This window comes from Pangasianodon hypophthalmus, chromosome 9 (assembly GCF_027358585.1).
Source record: "Pangasianodon hypophthalmus isolate fPanHyp1 chromosome 9, fPanHyp1.pri, whole genome shotgun sequence".
In the NCBI taxonomy this organism is placed as follows: Eukaryota; Metazoa; Chordata; class Actinopteri; order Siluriformes; family Pangasiidae; genus Pangasianodon; species Pangasianodon hypophthalmus.
Window position 1 is genome coordinate 10,193,466 of NC_069718.1, and position 18,560 is coordinate 10,212,025.

The following is an 18,560-nucleotide window of genomic DNA, read 5'->3' on the forward strand; positions in this document are numbered from 1 at the left end:
CAAAATTATGACTTATAATAATCGCAGTGAGGTTGGTTTCATATTAGATGTTTGCCACATGTTTGCCAGCAGCATTGAAAGAGTAGAAGTGTGATAAATGAAAGGAAAACCAACGTAAAGAGTACTTCTAAGGTTTTGGGCCACCATGAACCATTCTATACCTTATAAACGAAATGCCCACTCATATCTACACTTCTATTTTTCATACATATTGTTTTTTTTTTTTTTTTTTCCAACATATCTCAGGGCCTTTTTTCAGTATTATACTTGATAACCAATTATGCATATTAGATTTACGTTCAGTTTTCTCCTCCAGGGGTCTCTTGATCTAAAATTGCCGCAGCCATAAAGTCTAATTATCACAAAACACAAAAGCCTCATTATAATGTTTTCTTTGTCTATTTTGCACATGAACTCATTTGCACAATTATTCTTTGGAAATCATAAACAACAAGCCCACTAACTGTGCACGCAATTTAGCTCTCTTGATTTGGGATTTTAGTAAATCAAGGCCTGAATATGCTATCAGGTCCTGGTTCACAAGGAGTTCAGGCTCATGAAATATGTTTTATCACCTGAATTAACTAGTGTTGCCAGATTACTGATGCTGTCACTAGATTTGGTGACTTTTTGGACCCCTTCAGCAAGTTAATTTCAAAAATGTGTCTAGTGACATAGCGGCAACACCGTGCCTAATGGTAATTTTTTGTTCCCAATGCCCAATCACTGATCACCATTGTTCCCAATGCCCAATCACTGATCACCATTGTTCCCAATGCCCAATCACTGATCACCATTGTTTCCCAATCACAAATCACTAATTACTATTGTTTCCTACAAACAATCAGCAATCTCCATTGTTCCCCTAGACCAATCACTGATCAACATTGCTTCCCAAAGACTGGTCTATGATCTATGAACCACTGACTCATAATCTCACTATCCAGTGTTACCTAGAAGAGGAAGGGGTCCCTTTTGTCTAGTTCCTCTCAAGGTTTCTTCCTGTAAAGCTGTTTGTGACAACATCCATTATGAAAAGCACTGTATAAATAAATTAAATTGAAATTGATCTCCAATCTTCCTTTCCCAACGACCAATCACTGATCACCATTGTTCCCAAAGAACAATTACTAATCACTACTGTTTCCCAAAGACCAATCTCTGATCACTATTGTTTGTCCCACCTAACTCTCTTCTTGCTGATATTTAAGCAATAAAAGTGAGTTATTCCATCTTTAAGTGTTCCTTTCTGGTCTACTTCCCGACTAGTTAGTTTGACTATTTTGATAAAGCTCGAATCTATTCCATTCTTCTTCTTCAGAAAATCTTCTTTCTTCATTTTTTATATCCAAATGTCCATGATGATTCAGCAAATTTTTAAGTGTGCATTAGGTATTTTACCCTGAAAAGAGTTGGCAACAAAAGAGTTGGCTTATATCAGACACCATTTTAATTCCATGTAATGGAAGCCAATGCTTGTGGTTTATTTTCTATTTCCAACTAAAACAGTATCCTGATGTACCAAACCTGTTGTGGCGAAACATCTACTAAAGCCAGCAAGACACTACAGGGAAATATACGCCAGCCACAAAAACCTGATCTCCACTACACTATAGCAAACATGCAGTATATAATATGTTGGTATATACTGTAATATATTTTGTATTTTTTAAAAATATTTTATCTACAGTCTGTATTGTCCATTACACAGTATGACAGCTAAACCTATTCTTTCCTAAGCCAGCTTCAACAAGGAGCTGTCAATGTTACTTTTTTAGCAGGGCCAGGAATGCGGCTCCCTCTCCCTCGTTGCTTACTTTAGCCTAAAGATAATAAAGCCTGGCCAGCTGGAAGGAGTTTGACGGCTTCCTGTCTCCCTCTTCACTTCCACTTTCTGTCTGAAAGCCCCCTGTCACGGATACTTGAACCCAAAAGGCATCGCTCACCCGGGGAGAGGCCAGCGGTCTTATTTCAGCTAAATCATTCCTGATAAAATAACTGGCCACTCAGAGGGTTTTTATCACATAACCACATGCTTAGGATTTCCACAAGAATGTTCAGATAGACAAAAGCCTGAAGCCTTTAAAATGTACAGCTTGGAATTATTATTGTTATTATTATTATTATTTTTTAATATAAAACTCACAATCAAATAGACAGAAAGCTCTATTCTGAAGCTACGGCATGACAGCTCACAGATGCACCCAAAAGCAATAAAAACACTAACGTCGCAATTGTGTTACAGCTGACTCCTCTGTGTACGACTCAACAGATGGAACGGGACCACCGCGACGTTTCTCTCTGACAGACGATGGAACTGAATAAATAAACAAAAGGTCTGAAAATCCAGCCTCACATCCTTTTCCAGTTGAGACTTGATGTATGTGAAAGAAAATTTCCGAGAAAAAAAACAGGGCTCTTTATATATTTATTATTTTTGAAAGACAGTCTTGGTGATTATACCAGACCTAACACACCTACCTGATCAAATAAAATCGCAAAAAATAACAGTAAAAAAAACAACCATGACATGAGGAGAAACCTTCGGCCTCATTTATCAAGCTAGATGAGCGCTTACACAAGTTGGTAATCATGAATACCATGTAAATTTGGAAAAACGTTCGTATCCTACTTGTGCTCCTGAGTGTGTGCAAATTTACCCATGAAAAGACTAACTAATGTAAACCTTGACTTGATCGACTTCAAATCATATAATTTGCATGGATTACTGCACTTTGATATATGGAATATACTGTGTAAATAGCTTTTTTTTTTTTTTTACGCTTACAGCGTTTAGCAGACTGAGTGAATTGTAGAAGGGCTTTGGAGTCAAAAACCCATCCTCATGCTAGATCACTAGGTCAGGGACTAAGAATACCATTGAGAACATTTTGTGAAAACCAGTCATTTTATATTATATTATTAGCATTATTTAAAGAAGAAAAGAAAATAAAGTAAGCAAGCCAACACAAACCGATAAATTAAGACAAATAAAGCAAATCATTCAATTATTACAAAAGAAACGCTGCCATATAAACAGAGTATAAGCTGATCTGTCGGCATAAAAGCCTCAGTTGACTGAAGATTTAGCACTCGCTTAATAATAATAATAATAATAACAATAATAATATAAAAATTATTGGCATACAAGTGAATCAAAATAACATACACTTCTCTTTTTCAGCCTTTACCCTAATTGCTTATTTCATGCTCTCAGCTGTCTGTGCTCTGTGCACGTTACGGGTGATCAACACGTGCATTCAAGTAAGAAGAAAATCAGCATTTCAGAAACCTTTGTAAATCTGGTGGAAATTAGACATAGATTACACAAACTTTTACACACAACTTTACTAAAAGCTTGATAAACTGTGCCCACTGAGAGGAACCAGATGGAACCCATTCCCTTCTGGGCGACTTGGCTGTAAAGTCAAACAATACTGCGTGTGCTGAAAGGATGTTCGGTATGAGCAGACTGTAAATGAGTCCTGGGATGAGCACCGGACAATGTTTATGATTACAGCAGCAAATCTTAGGTAGAAATCTACAGGTGAGATTGTCCACTGAAGCTGTTTTTGGGAAGTGCAAATCTTTAGGATATCCATGCGAGTCAACAACAACCGAAAGCGAAAACCCTCTGTGATGGATGCCATGCCACAAATCCCGGAGACGTGTGAAATCTGCACGAACATCTGTGTGGATAGCAGGATTAGTACAAAAACATTTATTATTGCCAAAACACTGCAGCTGCACAGAAAAATAAAACAGAACCAAACCTACTACTGATTACTGAGAAAAGTCAATCTGACAAGCGCAAAAAAACAAAAAAACAAAAAACAGTTTCAGTAGCCTGCGAATATGTGATTTATGTTTATTTATTATTTTTTTACGCCACTCATCCAACAACCAGAGAAATAAACACAAACAAAAATATTACATTTGATAAGTTTGTGCAAGTGCAACTTATTCTAATTGGTTGATAGATTTCACCTCAACGCTACTGTTTACTATGTGCTACTGTTTACTAATCCTAATAAATATCCCAATGTTTGGTTGGTTGGTGGCAGGAACTATTTTTCTAACCATATTAATGAACTGAAAATATGCTACACAATATCTCCAGAATCAGGATATTGATGAGAAAAGTGACTAAAATACAATCCAGTGCAGCACTAATACTGTTACAGAACACTAATGCTAGCACAACATGCAGTCACCTCAGTACAGACGCTAGTCTTACTCTTCAGTCAGGTCTTTCTGGGCGATGAGAGAACACCACAGCTCATAGCTGAAACGCTAGACAAAGACTTTCTCCCTTTTTTGCTGAGGACATAAACACAATGATTCATCACCAGAGACATTATCAAGAGAGGATAAAGACTTACATAAAATCGCCCCTGTCAAGGATTCAAGTGCTCGCTTATTTGGTAATAATGCGCGTAATTAGCTTGTCATACTTTTGAGTTAAATATATCCTGCTTTTTAGCCTAGATAATTGAGTCTCCAGGCAAGCACAACATAGAACTGGGCAGCACACTGGAGCTTTCACTTGCCCATTGGGCTAGCTAATGAATTTATTATTTATTTGTTAACCCCTGATAACGTTAATCTTCATAATGAGAGGCAGACATGATTGTGCTGTACTAAAAGCTTTAGCTAAAACATTTCTTAAAATAAAAAAAATAAATAAATAATAAAAAAAAACCAAAAAACAGGTAAGTTCAAACTTGGTCCTGACCTTGAAGTCTCCTTTCATTTGCAGCTCAATGGAAAGCTTAGCTTTATTTAAAAAACAGATCGTGTTTCTGCTCTTGAAGGACACTGGAGGCATGATTTTATAAAACTGAAGTGCATCCTCTTCTACTAGGAATTCTGAGAAAGTAGATCTTTACACGGAAATCTGAATAAACAGCGTAAAAAGAAGCTTCTTGTACAAACTTACACGAGAGAGGCAGCGATAACTGACATTATATTAATCTCTACTGGGATTAATATAACATCAAAACATCGGGTTTATTTCCACAGAGAAGTTAACATTCACTTTCTTCAAACGCTCTGAGGCTGTAAAAAACATTCAGGTTTCTAATACATCTATCAAACGTCTCTAAAACACAGCTAAACACACATCTTTACACGTGCACTCTTCATTAATTTCACTTTTCTGTATTATTATTACGATTTCAGTTTTGCTGTGAATATACATTATGTCACTGTAATGTATCATCACTGAGCGCAGTGTCGTCAGATTCCTCGTAAGTGATTTCTTACTTGGCCAATAAAAGCCTATCTGATTTTGATTCCGATCATACTGGACTCATTTTGCCCTAAATTCCCAAAAACTGTCTCCTGATGTAACTCTATTAACCAAAATGAGCCCCAGATTTCTTCTAAATGCTTTTCTAAATCTGTGGAGTTTTTTTTTTTTTTAAATCTCTTTTCATCTCATAAACTGGTAAATTTCTCTGGATTAGATTTTCAGATCAGTCGTTAATGCAGACAATAAGTCGGAGAAGTGCAGCTTGAAATCGCACCGATCTTTTCTCCATCTGCAGATATTACCCTCCACCCCTCCACTCTTCATCCCAAAACCCATTTCTGACTTTTAGACGGGAATCATTTCTGTCCTCTCTGTGAAAATGCATTTTTATTCCATTTCTTTTCTTTTCATTTCATTCTAGCTCGAACACGCTGCTAGGAAAGTGCTGGGACCGTCCGTAATGTGCAATCTAAAAAGGCCTAGCTCCGACCCACCATCAGCGAGCTACATATCACTTTCATTCGCTCCTCATTTCATTCAGGAAGAATCCTGCACAAGACCTGATTTGTTTGGTAAAGTCTGAGTTTAGAGAAGAGATTTCTTTTCTTTTTTTTTTTTTAATCACCATCGGTGGCGTTTCCTCAGACACACTCCCTCACAGATCTCCCATAACTCCTTGCAAATGCAATGCCAGGTTACGAGGTTGTAACATTTAATCCTCCCTGCTCGTTCTGAACGAGCTCCTGCTGCAAGTGTCATTTATATTAGGCTGATAAAATGCCATGCTGCATCGTAGACACGAGTGTCAGTGGAGTGAGCTAATTGGCCTGGTAGCAGTTGTAGAGCAAGAGTAGAGCGAGACTAGAGCGAGAATAGAGCGAGGGTACAGCGTGAGTAGCCATTCCATTTGCCTTTCCTCTCGCCAGCGGCTACAACAAATTATCCTGTCAGCTTTTTGCTTCTGGCTTTCATCACAGAAGCGGGGACGAAGAAGCACAAAAACATCGTATATGACCCTGTGCATCCTCATTCGCAGTTATATGGCTGAGATCGGGCGAAAAAACAGAAAGGACTTTGACAAATGTCTCACAAATTGTCTGTTCTGCGGCGCTATTTAGAACAGCAACGCTCTGCAGGCTACACAAAGATTTACAACAGAGCTCCATCTGTTAAATGTACTGCAACAGCAAAGTGTGCCTCTGTTTATGAGTGCAGAGCCCGCAACAGATTGGTCACAGTTTTCCATAAGTGTAAAAATGCAACAAAGTGTATTCACTACATGCTGAGCAAAAGACATGTACCTTCCTAAAAACAACAAGACTAATAATAATAATAATAATAATAATAATAATAATAATAATAATCCTGTACTTGCATTCAATAGCTTATCAGACGATTCAAATATTAATTAATTAAAAGCATTAATTATTTAAACCATTAATGTGTCTTTGGCCAAATGAAATGCCAAAATACCTAGTACACAAAGGTTTATGTAATATTAATAGAGTTCTGTTTTTGCATAAATACATCACAGTTCATTTCACAGTTCACTCTCAGAAATAAAGGTACCAAACTGTACTTTTTCCTTGCTGCTACAGTAGTACCATCAAGAGTACATCTTCTGTACCTTAGGAGTATTTTACTTATTAACCGTTTTGTGTAAAGCATTAAAGGTACATCAGTGGTCCTTATTTTATTATTATTTTTTTAGGGTACACTTGATGGTAACACTCAAGCAACAAGGAAAAGTACCTTTATTTCTGAGAGTGTTGCTTAACAGTGTTTGGATTTATTGGCTCTCTTTTAGCCAAGACAAGACACAATGAGGCTACAAATATTACACAAAAATACATGGCCTACAAAAGACTGGGGACTAAAAGCTAGAAAAGACACATGGTGCACACACAGTCAAAGCTGCATTATTATTATTATTATTATTATTATTATTATTATTATTATTACTGGTAGATAAAACTTTGCCTGCATAAATGAAACAGATTTAGGGATTTTGAAACTGAAATAAATGAAATTACCGTGTTAGCTGTCAGAGAAAACTGTCCTGGCACTGGAACATGTGTCATGCGAGTATGATGTTGAAATGTTTCTGATGTGACTAAACAACATCTGGAGGAAGATACTGGATTAATGACAGGAGCCAAAACTGTCCCAGAGCTCATCCTACTGCTAATAAATCCTACTGCTGCTACACATGTAATGTCCAAAAACTATTACAAAGATTAGAAAAGATTAGAAAAGGTGAAGCAGATGAGCAGGCTTCCTTGCTCTTCATCTTGCTAATCTGCTGCCACTTTACCATGAAGTCTGCTCAGTGAACATAAATAAGGCGCATGTTGTTGTACTAGGCTTAGGCGTATCTGTAACAGCATTGTCAAGGGATGCGTTGTCAGAGTTGCGAGAAGTGCGATCAGATCTGACTAATTGCGACTAAATGAAATCCCTATGAAGGAGGTAAACGGCGTGGAGGCTAATTTACAGCTCGGGTACGAACCCAGAGTCTTGTTTTTAAAGCCGATCGCTTCATATCGCCGACATTATGCGTCATTATGCGTCCACGGAGCACCGACGCTGCATGATCGCTCTGTTAGTCTCCATTCATCCGCTTCTCCGCGCTGCTTCCAGCGGCCACCTCCCTGCATGTGTGCTCGGATAAGCGGGGGGAAAAGAAAAAGTTGCTGGCATACCTGTGTACTGCACCAAGAACATGGTCCGAAGCGGAGGAAACCGAGCGCGCGCTAAAGTCCCGTCGGTGTTTTCGGCACTTTGATCAGTCCCGAGCTCCTGCTTAAATCGCTCTGAAGCTGCTGCTCGCTGTCCGTCCGCTCCACACACTCACACACACTCTCTCACACTCACACTGACACACACTAGAGACTGGAGGCTGGAAGCAGCGCGGCTCAGGAGAGGAGGATCTTTCCGCGCAAGCGCGCACACGACGTGCGCACACACAGGAGCGAGCCTGCCCAGGCGCCGACGCGCACCATAATACACCATAATACACCATAATAATGCCTGGTCTACGCCTAAACACTCCCTCAGAACGAAGACAGAAGAAAGCTCGTGAAGCGAATACATAATCCAAACGCAATATTCCTACAGGAATACTCATAATAGCGTGCATGAAGATGTTTCTGTGGACCAACACAGCACCACTCTCACTGAGCACCTCATCATCAACATCTACCTTAAACTTGTTAATTGCTTTTTAAAAATCATATTTTCCTATATGAATTCAATTCACTTTGATTCCTATAGCACTTTTACTACTAGACATTGTCACAAAGCAGCTTTACCGAAATCCAGACGTGGCTTTAGATCCCTTATAAGCAAGCCAGTGGTGCGACAGTGGTGAGGAAAATCTCCCTGAGATGACATGAGGAAGAAACCAGACTCAGAAAGGAACCTGTGCTCTTCTACATGGCACTGGATAGTGGGATTATAAATCATTATCTTTCCATAACTGTATACTATAAAGTCAAAACAGTACTAAGTGTGTTGGATGCTCCGTATGATTACAATTCCAGCAGGTACAAGTCTACAGCGTTTAGGTTTAATGATCATATTACACTTTCCTATGTTGTCTATTGCTTTGGACAACATTTCATCCACCCCTCTACACCCTCAGAAATAACAGTACCAAACTGTACTTTTCTGTATCACTGATGTGGTGTATCCTTTGTACCTTGAGTGTATCAAGGTACAAAGTGAATCTTTTACCTAAAAATGTGAATATAGTACACCTATGGACCTTAAGGACCACTGATGCAATGCACCTTTAAAGCGTTACTCAGAAAACTAACAGTACACCACATACAGTTTCCCAGGTACAACTTGATGTACCACCCAAGTGACAAGAAAAGTACAGTTTGGTACCTTTATTTCTGAGAGTGTACTACATTGCTGACTGGAAAGAACCCAGCACAGGACCAACCTCTGATGGCTGAACCATTCTCAGTACAGCAGTGGGATAAGAAACAGTCCTCTAAAAAAATATACAAACGTTCTTAAGTCAGAAACGGAGCAAAGACAATTAATACAAAATGTACACCTACTTGGAGGACTAACTAAGTATATGTGTCATAAAGCGGCCTGTAAGATGCACTCATACACTCGTACCACTATCTGACACTGTCAGTGGCGCTGCTGCACTCTCATAAAAAAGGGTACTAAACTGTACCTTGTGCGCTCAATGAAATGGTACCCTTATCTTTGGTACCTTTAAAATGTATCTCACCAGCAAATGTAGATACAGAGTACTTTTTTTTAAAAAATATAAAAGTTTAAGGTAGATAACTGGGGGAGTTTAGAGCTTTAAAGATGCACTGCATGCACCTTCCTGGGTAAAAGATACACACTAAAAGGTGTACGCGTTGCCAGTGACAAGGAATAGTACAGTTTAATACACATTTTCTGGTCGTGGTCCTACGGTGAAATTTCCACTTACAGACAAATTGTGCATAGCTCCAACAAAGTGACCAACATTGTAGAACCTGATAAAATGTACTTCACTGTACATAAAGTGAGGTACCTGTTCGGTTTAGTACATTTTCCGCAGGTGTGACAGTTAGTCCTTACATGTTCCTATAAAGACAGGTCCCAGTGCACACAGAGAGGAAGGAGTGGTTAAGCTAAGGGCCAGCAGAGGGAGCAGAGCATGCAGGATCTACGCAGTGCCACCACCAAAGCACAGTAAGAAATAAGGGCTCATTGCCATATAAACTATACATGGCTTCCTGCTAAAGCCTCACAGCCTTTTCAATTATTTACAAGCGTGAGCCAAACAGGAAAGCAGAAGCGTTATACAGGAAACTGCTGCACTCACTTTACTGGAATGGCTGAATAAAAAAAAAATAAATCATTGCTGAACCTTTCATAGCATTGCGTATTATAATATGGCAAAAGGACAGAATGTAATACCACTCTGAATAAACTGTAAAATGCAGCACTATAAATAACTTGCTGTAAGCTAAACTGATGCTAATTTTAAATCGGATTCCTATTCCGTCCTTTAATGAAGGAACATCTAAACTTGTTATGCATATTGTACTACTGCTTCATTATCTGAACAAGCTGATCCTGTTACACAACTGCTCTGCCACTTATCGTTCCCTATTATGTAAAGCACAAAGCTTATATATATATATATATATATATATATATATATATATATATATATACACACACACTCAGTGGCCAGTTTTAAGGTACGCCTACCTTGTATCTGCGCTTGTTTTATCAGGCTCATCTACCAAACAGGAAACCTTGTATGTATACACTTATCAACTGTGGCTCATCTGCTTCTGTGCAGAATTTGTCCAGTCATTTGTGGAAAGTGACTACCACAGGACTGACTGACTGACTAACTGACTAGTTATTTGGATGTTGGATCATTCTCAGCACAGCAGTGCCACTGACATGGTTGTGACATGGCTGTTGGTGGTAGTGAGGGTATTAAACACCTCAATGTCACTGCTGGGTTTAGAAACAGTCTGCCAACCAAAAATCTCCAGGCAACAGCAGTGACCATGTGACCACTAATGAAAAACACTGGATGATTAACACACATGGAAAATGATGAGCAATCGTCTCTAACTGTGCACCCCGTGTAGCTGTGTCTATGTCTAATACCTACCTTCCTCAGCAGGAATGATCACCAACTGACTGACACACTGTTTATATTTCTTATCTTATACCTATGTTTTTTAAGGTCAAGGCTAACACATACTTTCTCTGAGACATGTGAAGCCAGTCATCACACTGAACACATATCTCTGCTGTTCATGCTACATTACATTCAACTTGTCAACTTCTCAACGACCAGGTTCTTCTCCCTTTATGGACTGATGTCAAATCAACATGGCCGCTCACACTGCGAGCAGTGTAAAGTACCCCTTCTCTAATTTTAAATGAGTTTATAGCAGTATTGGCTTTAGATCACTTAATATACATGCACAGTACTTGGTAAAATCTATAACACTGTCCATACTAATCGTTGTTTTGAGAAGGTAAGTATCAACATTAGGGTTATCACTCATATAAATAACGTTAGCCAGCTAGCTTGTTGCTAATGCTGCTCTCTATTGTCCGCTGTTGTTGCTGTACTGTGATTTCAGTACAAAATGTTGCATGAATGTTCGAAGTTCAGTATAGTAGAACAGTACCAGTAGCCACTCAGGCTTGTAACCGTCACAGTGCAGTTAAAGTAGCTTTTTATGAGCTTTACGTGTTCTGACAGAGCAAACAAAAGATAAGCTTTCATGGAGGTGCCCATGTTTTTTTTCCACTTCGCATGCGCTGAGGTGGGCGATAGCGTCATTACAAGCACTAGTGTCACTGTGATTGACAGGAGAGAGAGGAATGCCATCCCTCTGACCCAGAAACCACGACCCATTTTGCTTTCATGAACTCCTGGATACGGATGCATTCAAACTCATGATATCTTGACGGGAGGGCAAATGCTTTTTTGTTGTGCCACTTGGGAACCAAGAACTTTATTTACTAAAGGTCTGTGTGTATGAAAAGGTATGCAAACTTGAGAACATTCACAAAAAACGCATGCACACAGGTTTACTAACAAGGTCTACAGAAGATTGCATCTTTAAAATGAGCAAATTAACCAAAGCTGTCCAGTTTGACGTGTTAATGAATGTGCAGTTGGTGGTGTTAAAGGGCAAAATATAGGGGCAGAGCCAATGCAAACGAACTAATTTAGCACCAGCAATGTCCTAAATTTCCTACAGTCCCTTCTGCAGTAGTGATTGCCAGTGCAAATATACATCCAGAGACCACATATTAAATCTGCAGAAGTCTGATTCTATTAGATGAAGACAAAATTATACCGTCTACTAGGTTTTCATAATGAGAGGATTTATCAGCATTATGCCTTAGTGTCTCAGTATGATCAAATATTTTCTTAACATGCCAAAGTTGGTTGCATATTAGGTATTCACCTCACGTTCACACCTCCAGTGCCAACAACATTTAAATAGAGACTGTGAAAAGTGTTTCATTCACACTTGGCCTACCCTATGAACAGAACGTTGATTCTTTGACTTTACGTTCATATTGTATTTAGCAGTTTTTCAGTGCAACTCAGCCTTTAGTTAGCATTATATTCTGCATGTGTGGCTAGGTTTAGTTTCAGATTGACTCTTTCGAGATGCCCTTACATATCTGAACTCTCCATGGCTAAACAGAGTATTACATATTGCTTTCTGGGCCTATTTTGTGATGTAATTCAAGTATATATTCTTTGCAAATCACCTGAAACACACTCAATGTTTGTTCCCTTCTACCAGCAAACTAGTGTGCATTATTTAATAGTATCTAGCTATATCTATAATTGGGGTCATACGTTTACATACGCCTTGCAGAATCTGTAAAATGTTAATAATTAAAAAAAAATAGACTTGATTCTTAATTCTGTATGTTGTCACCTGATCAACGACTGTTTTTATGTTTTGTGATAACAGTTCATGAGTCACTTGTTTGTACTGAGCAGTTAAACTGCCCACTGCTCTTCAGAAAAATCCTCCAGGTTCTGCACATTCTCTGCTTTTCCAGCATCTTCTGCATATTTGACCCCTTTCTAACAGTGGCTGTATGTGGCTGGGATCCATCGTTTCACACTGAGGACAACTGAGGGACTCGTACACAACTATAACAAAAGGAAGATTTTTCTGAAGAACAGTGGGCAGTTTAACTGCTCAGGACAAACAAGGGACTCATGAACAACTGTCGCAAAATATAAAAACAGTTTTTGATCATCCAGGTAACAACACACAGTATTAAGAATCAAGCGTATGTAAACTTTTGAACTGGTTCATTTGTGTAAATTCAGTTACTATTGTGTCTTGTGGACTATATGTATACATCTGCTGTGTGAAATAGCTTATTCAGGGCAGTAGTAAATAAAAAACAAAATGCAATTTTTATGATCCCTCTTATTATTTTTTTTTTATTATTAACATTTTGCAGATTCTGCAAGGCGTATGTAAACTTATGACCACAACTGTGTATCTATCTAGTAGTATGTTGGACCTGCTTTGGCTTTCAGAACAACATGAATTCAACTAGACATGAAGATGTTTTGTGAATGGATGTTGCACTATGCTGTAATGACTGTATTGTGCAGTAGCTGCAGATCGAGCAGCTGAACATCCTTTTCCACTTCAACTCAGGGGTGCTCAATAAGGTTGAGATGAAAGCAATGAAAACTATCAGCAGTTAGAGGATTGGTTCTCTTTTGAGTCTCCTCAGTGTTGAAGTTTTCTTCAGCACTGTTGTCTCTCCTCCGACTTGCTCATTTGGAATCTAGATCTAGTCCTAGAGCTGGTTTGTGACTATCTGTTTATAAGAGTGCTATACAAATAAAATGAATAAAATAAATAAACAGAATGGTGCTGAAAGCATTCAACGACAATATATGCTTTATGATGGTGATGTATCATATCTACCTGAGTGTGGATATGCAGTATGACGACCTTGCTCAGGAATGATGTTCAGATATGCTTGCAATTCAGACTTTCTTCAACAGGCATCAATGAGTAATGTGGGGTGTGAATGGTGAACATTCCCCACGCCAACACACCACCACCACCACCACCACCACCAATACCAGCATCTATCATTGAGACCAAACAGAAGGGATCAATAGGCTCATGTTTTTTGCAGTTCTGATTGTTCAATCCGTAAAAGTCACTAATCTGTTCACACTCAGCAACAGTCCACATACCTAGGACCTTAAACATGGCATGTTTAAGGTCCAACACACATTCCAACGCTCAACTGAACACTACCTGATGCTTGAAACTCAGATCTGGTCCTACCACATCCTGCAGTCATGTGACATTCAATGGCGACAGTTTATATTGCATATTACATGTTTACCTGCACTACATCTAGAAAAAAACATTTTGTTGTACGTGTCATTACATAATTTTCAAACTACAGCATCAGTGAGTATCCTGGCTGAATAGTATCAAGTTGTTGAATGCGGCATTGAAAATCAATAAAGCATCGATTTCCACTCAAGGGTAGTATTTCAAGGTTAAAAAGGGAAATGTCACCTGATTCTGCACGAGTCCAAATTCTACAATGTAAGGACTCTTGAAGTACTGGCTCTAGAACGTAAGTCAATATTTATTGTTTAATTTTCAGTTCTTTTATGTGGTTTATTTGAGCGAGTGGTTTCTTTTTTTTTCCACAAAGCAGCTTTTTAACATGTATGTTTTCAGAGGACAAGACAAGTAGAATTCAGATGCACAGCAAAAAAAACAACATAATTTAGGTGTGCAAAGAAGACAAGGACGGCAAGAATCAGGATCGAACATTTTACACAGAATTCAATAGGAAGCGGATGCAAATTAGTAAGGTTTTAAAAAACGTTGCCGCGGAGCTTAAAAAATATCAACTTTTCACAAAAGCACCAAGTATCAAGTATTTGTTTACCTCCTGGATAAACAGATCGCAAGTTTGCGGACAAGTGAAAAATACAAACACTGAGGACAGAGTGCCAATGAAGAAGTCTCGTTATTCAGTGAATATGAGGAGATAATGAATTGAAAATATTTCTTTGCAGTGATGTCCCACTTTAACTGTGGCTACACACAGTGTCCAAAGCTACAGCGAAGACAAATAACCTCATGGTAAACCTACAGCAAAGACAATCGCCAGTGTTAAACCAATCTTTGTGTCATTTATTAAAAAATAGATAAAAGATTGCAAGCTAGGAGAGTTACATGCATCATGGGCAGAACAATTTCTGTAAAAAAAAAAAAAAATGCTATTGTAAAAGCAGACATAATTGGCATAATTGGCATAATTGGCATAATTTGGAGGAGTTTATTCCTGCAGCTGTCACGAAAACGTTCTTTAAAGCTCCAGGGTTTATGGTTCAGCACTCATGGGCTTATCTCTGCTTGGACCTCCAGTCGGGAATCACTTCTCACGTGCCTCCTCCATCACAATAACATTATCTATTAAGCTTTATCTGATGGTAGGGGGACTACAGACAGACATGAATACTGTAACAACATCAGTCTGACACTGGATCAGGGATCAGAGGTGTGGGAGGAACCTGCAGCATGGTGTAGCTGCTGACCTCATTAGCATGCATGGAGATGGTCAAGAGTTTGTGTCCTCTGTGTATTTATGCTCTAGAAATCCCTGTCAAAGTGCAGCCCAAAAAAAAAAAAAAAAACCTCTCTGTTCTCCCTGGTCAAATATTTTCGTTTTCAGGCACCAGGATAACCTCAATTCCATTTCTATGAATCTTTCCTCATTGCCGTACCATTATGTGGAATTTAAGAACACTGTAATACCTACCAGCACATTTCCACTAGGAGTAAATATTTCACAGCAGTAAATACCTAGAAGGAATGTAAGTGAGATGTGTAACACAGTGCAAGCTGCATCCCCTGGAGTCTATCACTGAACAACAGCAGCATGACACTGCCAGTAGTCTAGCCAATTTAACGCATCATATTTTAATTCCCTCTTCCCACAGACTACACCCTGAAGGATAAATGAGGGCTGTTTGTTACAATTTTGGCTAAAAATTGGAACTGAAAATGTGCATGAATACCCTGACTGGCTGTACTAAAACCCTCCTGTTATTGATTAACCCAATGAAGAATTGATGTATCCAACCCCCTGGGACACTCATTTCTCTCTCTTACCTACCCACACACCCAATTAAGCACTGCTCCTGCTTAATCGTATGCTTGCTGGAAAAGTTTCCAGGAAAAGTCTGAAATATGCATGCGAAATATTGTTTCTCATGTCTGAGAGCCCCTAACATTCACACTTCAGACACCCATTTGATGACCAGGCATTTATTTCCAGAGAGAGTGTATCATTACCTAATGATCTCTGCTTTCTCCTTCCATTAAAAATGCTTTAACATCTAATTTAGCCTCGGGCTTACACTTGGTTGGTGAGCTGATCTGAAGACCTCACTGGGTTTGTTTACTCCAGCCAAACCAGCTATGGATGAGCACACATGCCCAGGCAGAAGAAGCAGTTTTAGGCAGCATTTGCATGCTACAGAGATGGAGATCTTTCCACTCAGAAATGAGTATTAACAAGAAAAAAAAATATTGCTGCACTAGGGGTGTAACACTACAGCGCTATCTGTACCTGTATCCATTTATTGTATTGTATTTGGAGCTAAATCTGAAGTGGGAGTGGCTTAAATCAGGACTGATGTCTGAATTCTGACAGTTCATCAACCTCAGCTACAACATTCGAAATCATAATTGGTCTCAACTAGAGATGTGCACGGGACTGTTTTTTTAATCAATTATTTTTGCCACCTAGAAATTTCCCCCTTTACTCCTACATCATGGTGGAGGACAGTATGGTGTCAGTGATTAATTGTAGGCGCGTCCTTTTTCTTATAAATAAAACTTTTACTATAGTCATTGAATAAACCATAGGAGGCAGGCTGGTGAAGCAGCTACCACTGCCATCCTCGGTTTGATCTTGTTTCATGTCTTCTCCTTATTTCTGTGTGGGTTTCCTCTGGGTTCCCTGGATTCTTCCCACCTCCCAAAAACATGCCGTGTGAAGGTGTGAAAGTGTGTGTATGGTTCCCTGCGATATACTGGTCTCCCATTTGGGGTTAATTCTCCCATCTTGCGCTCAGTGTTCCTGAGATAGGCTCCGGATCCACTGCCACCCGGACCAGGATAACGAGCTTACTGAAGATATTAATCAATGATTAAACCATAGACACACAACATATAAGGCCAGCCAATTAACATTACAGCAGCGCACTTGAATACAAAGACTTCGCAATTACAATATCACAAGTGAAATATGACCATTCAAGGAGCAATGTAAAGACAGCAACAGTCACGTTTCAAATGGCGTCCAATGGAGCAGTGCATTTCTAGGTCATTTGAAAATGCATTATGGGTGTATTTCCTAAGTTGATTGTACTGAACCTATTGCAATGCATTGTGTGATTTTATGAGTGTACTGTGTATTCTAAGCTATGTATCTAACTATGAAGCACACTTCATAGTATATTGTGATAATAAATTTGACATTGCTCATGGTTACATATAACACTGAAAGGTGTCTGAAATACTAGGGTAGTTTTTGGTTAAAACGTTTTCCAAGAGAGGTAACAGGTACTTGACAATCTGAATACCAGCACAAGTCTAGTTTCATCTAACCAATTCATTAAACCTAAAGTAGACTTACAACTTTCTCTTGTTATTTACAGAATAATAAAAATGCTCGGCAGTCTAAAAATCATTTTTGACACTGGTATGTTCATATTTTTTCCAGTGTATAATTACAGCTAATTTGCTCTGGTATTTCACGAATGTGTGCATATCTCTACACATCACAGGTTAGCAAAATCAGCCAGACCTTCACCATGAAACACTTTCTGTCATTCTCACAAACAACTTTGAGGTTTTTAGCGGCCAAAAAAAAAAAAACAAGTCAAATAACACGTTGCATAAAAAGCTGTCAGGTTGATTTTCAGGGTGGGAAGGAACAAGTATTAGTCTGAAAATTATTCTGACTGCAGTATTTTCATTTTTTTTAAATAATATTTTCAAAAAGTCTCGGGCAATTACAGAAATAAATGAGGCGTGGAGCAGTTTTAGGTGAACACAACCATTACTGTTTTAATCTCTTATCACTCTAATAACTTTCAGATGAAGCATGCAATATGAAAGTTGGCACATTATTTTTATTCAAATTGTGCAAAATAAAAATAACTTGTAGCACACAACTAGGTTAACACACAACACTATTGAGCTGCTGGTGAAAGGAGAGCAGTATTGATTTAATGATACAGAAGTCGACAGAGGTTTATACATTTCTGTAACGTGAACCGTGCTCACACAGACAAGCGACTCCTTCAAATGTCACCGCATACCAGGCAGCTTTTTTATATGTAAATTAGCTGAATGTGGGAAATGAATCGATGCATTAGCTATGTGTTTTACATCATGACTGCTTCTTTGAAAAAAAAAAAAAAAACGAACATGACAGCAAAAATTGGTGCAAGAGCAAAATTAGATTGGGGGCTTGTAGGTGGGTCATGTGTGGAAATCAAAGTAAATGGTTATCAGAATAAGCAGATGTTTTGATTTTAAAGACCCACGCCCTGTCAGCGCTACAGGGGGTTGGCCCTAATAAAAGAAGGTTAAATGATTGCCAGGTGGAATCAAATTATTTCTCTGCTTCCCTGAAAATGAGTGAAAGCCAGTCTGTACTCTTATGTCATTTATTTCATCCTTAGGGACAGTCTGTTCCTTTATCCCTT

The 18,560-nt window shown here is 38.7% G+C and overlaps 1 protein-coding gene across 5 annotated transcripts in view; it reads right to left on the minus strand.

Moving 5' to 3' along the window:
• The window catches only part of enox2 (ecto-NOX disulfide-thiol exchanger 2), a 235,967-nt gene that overhangs the window by 159,688 nt on the left and 57,719 nt on the right, over positions 1-18,560 (minus strand). The window contains exon 1 of one of the 5 annotated variants that reach the window (XM_026918722.3): positions 7,957-9,404. The exons of the other annotated variants lie outside the window; for them this stretch is intronic. Within the exon in view, the coding sequence (XP_026774523.1) occupies positions 7,957-7,978 (22 nt within the window). The 5' untranslated portion in view covers positions 7,979-9,404. Of the gene's footprint in view, positions 1-7,956; positions 9,405-18,560 lie in introns of those variants that run through there. 5 annotated transcript variants of the gene reach the window in all.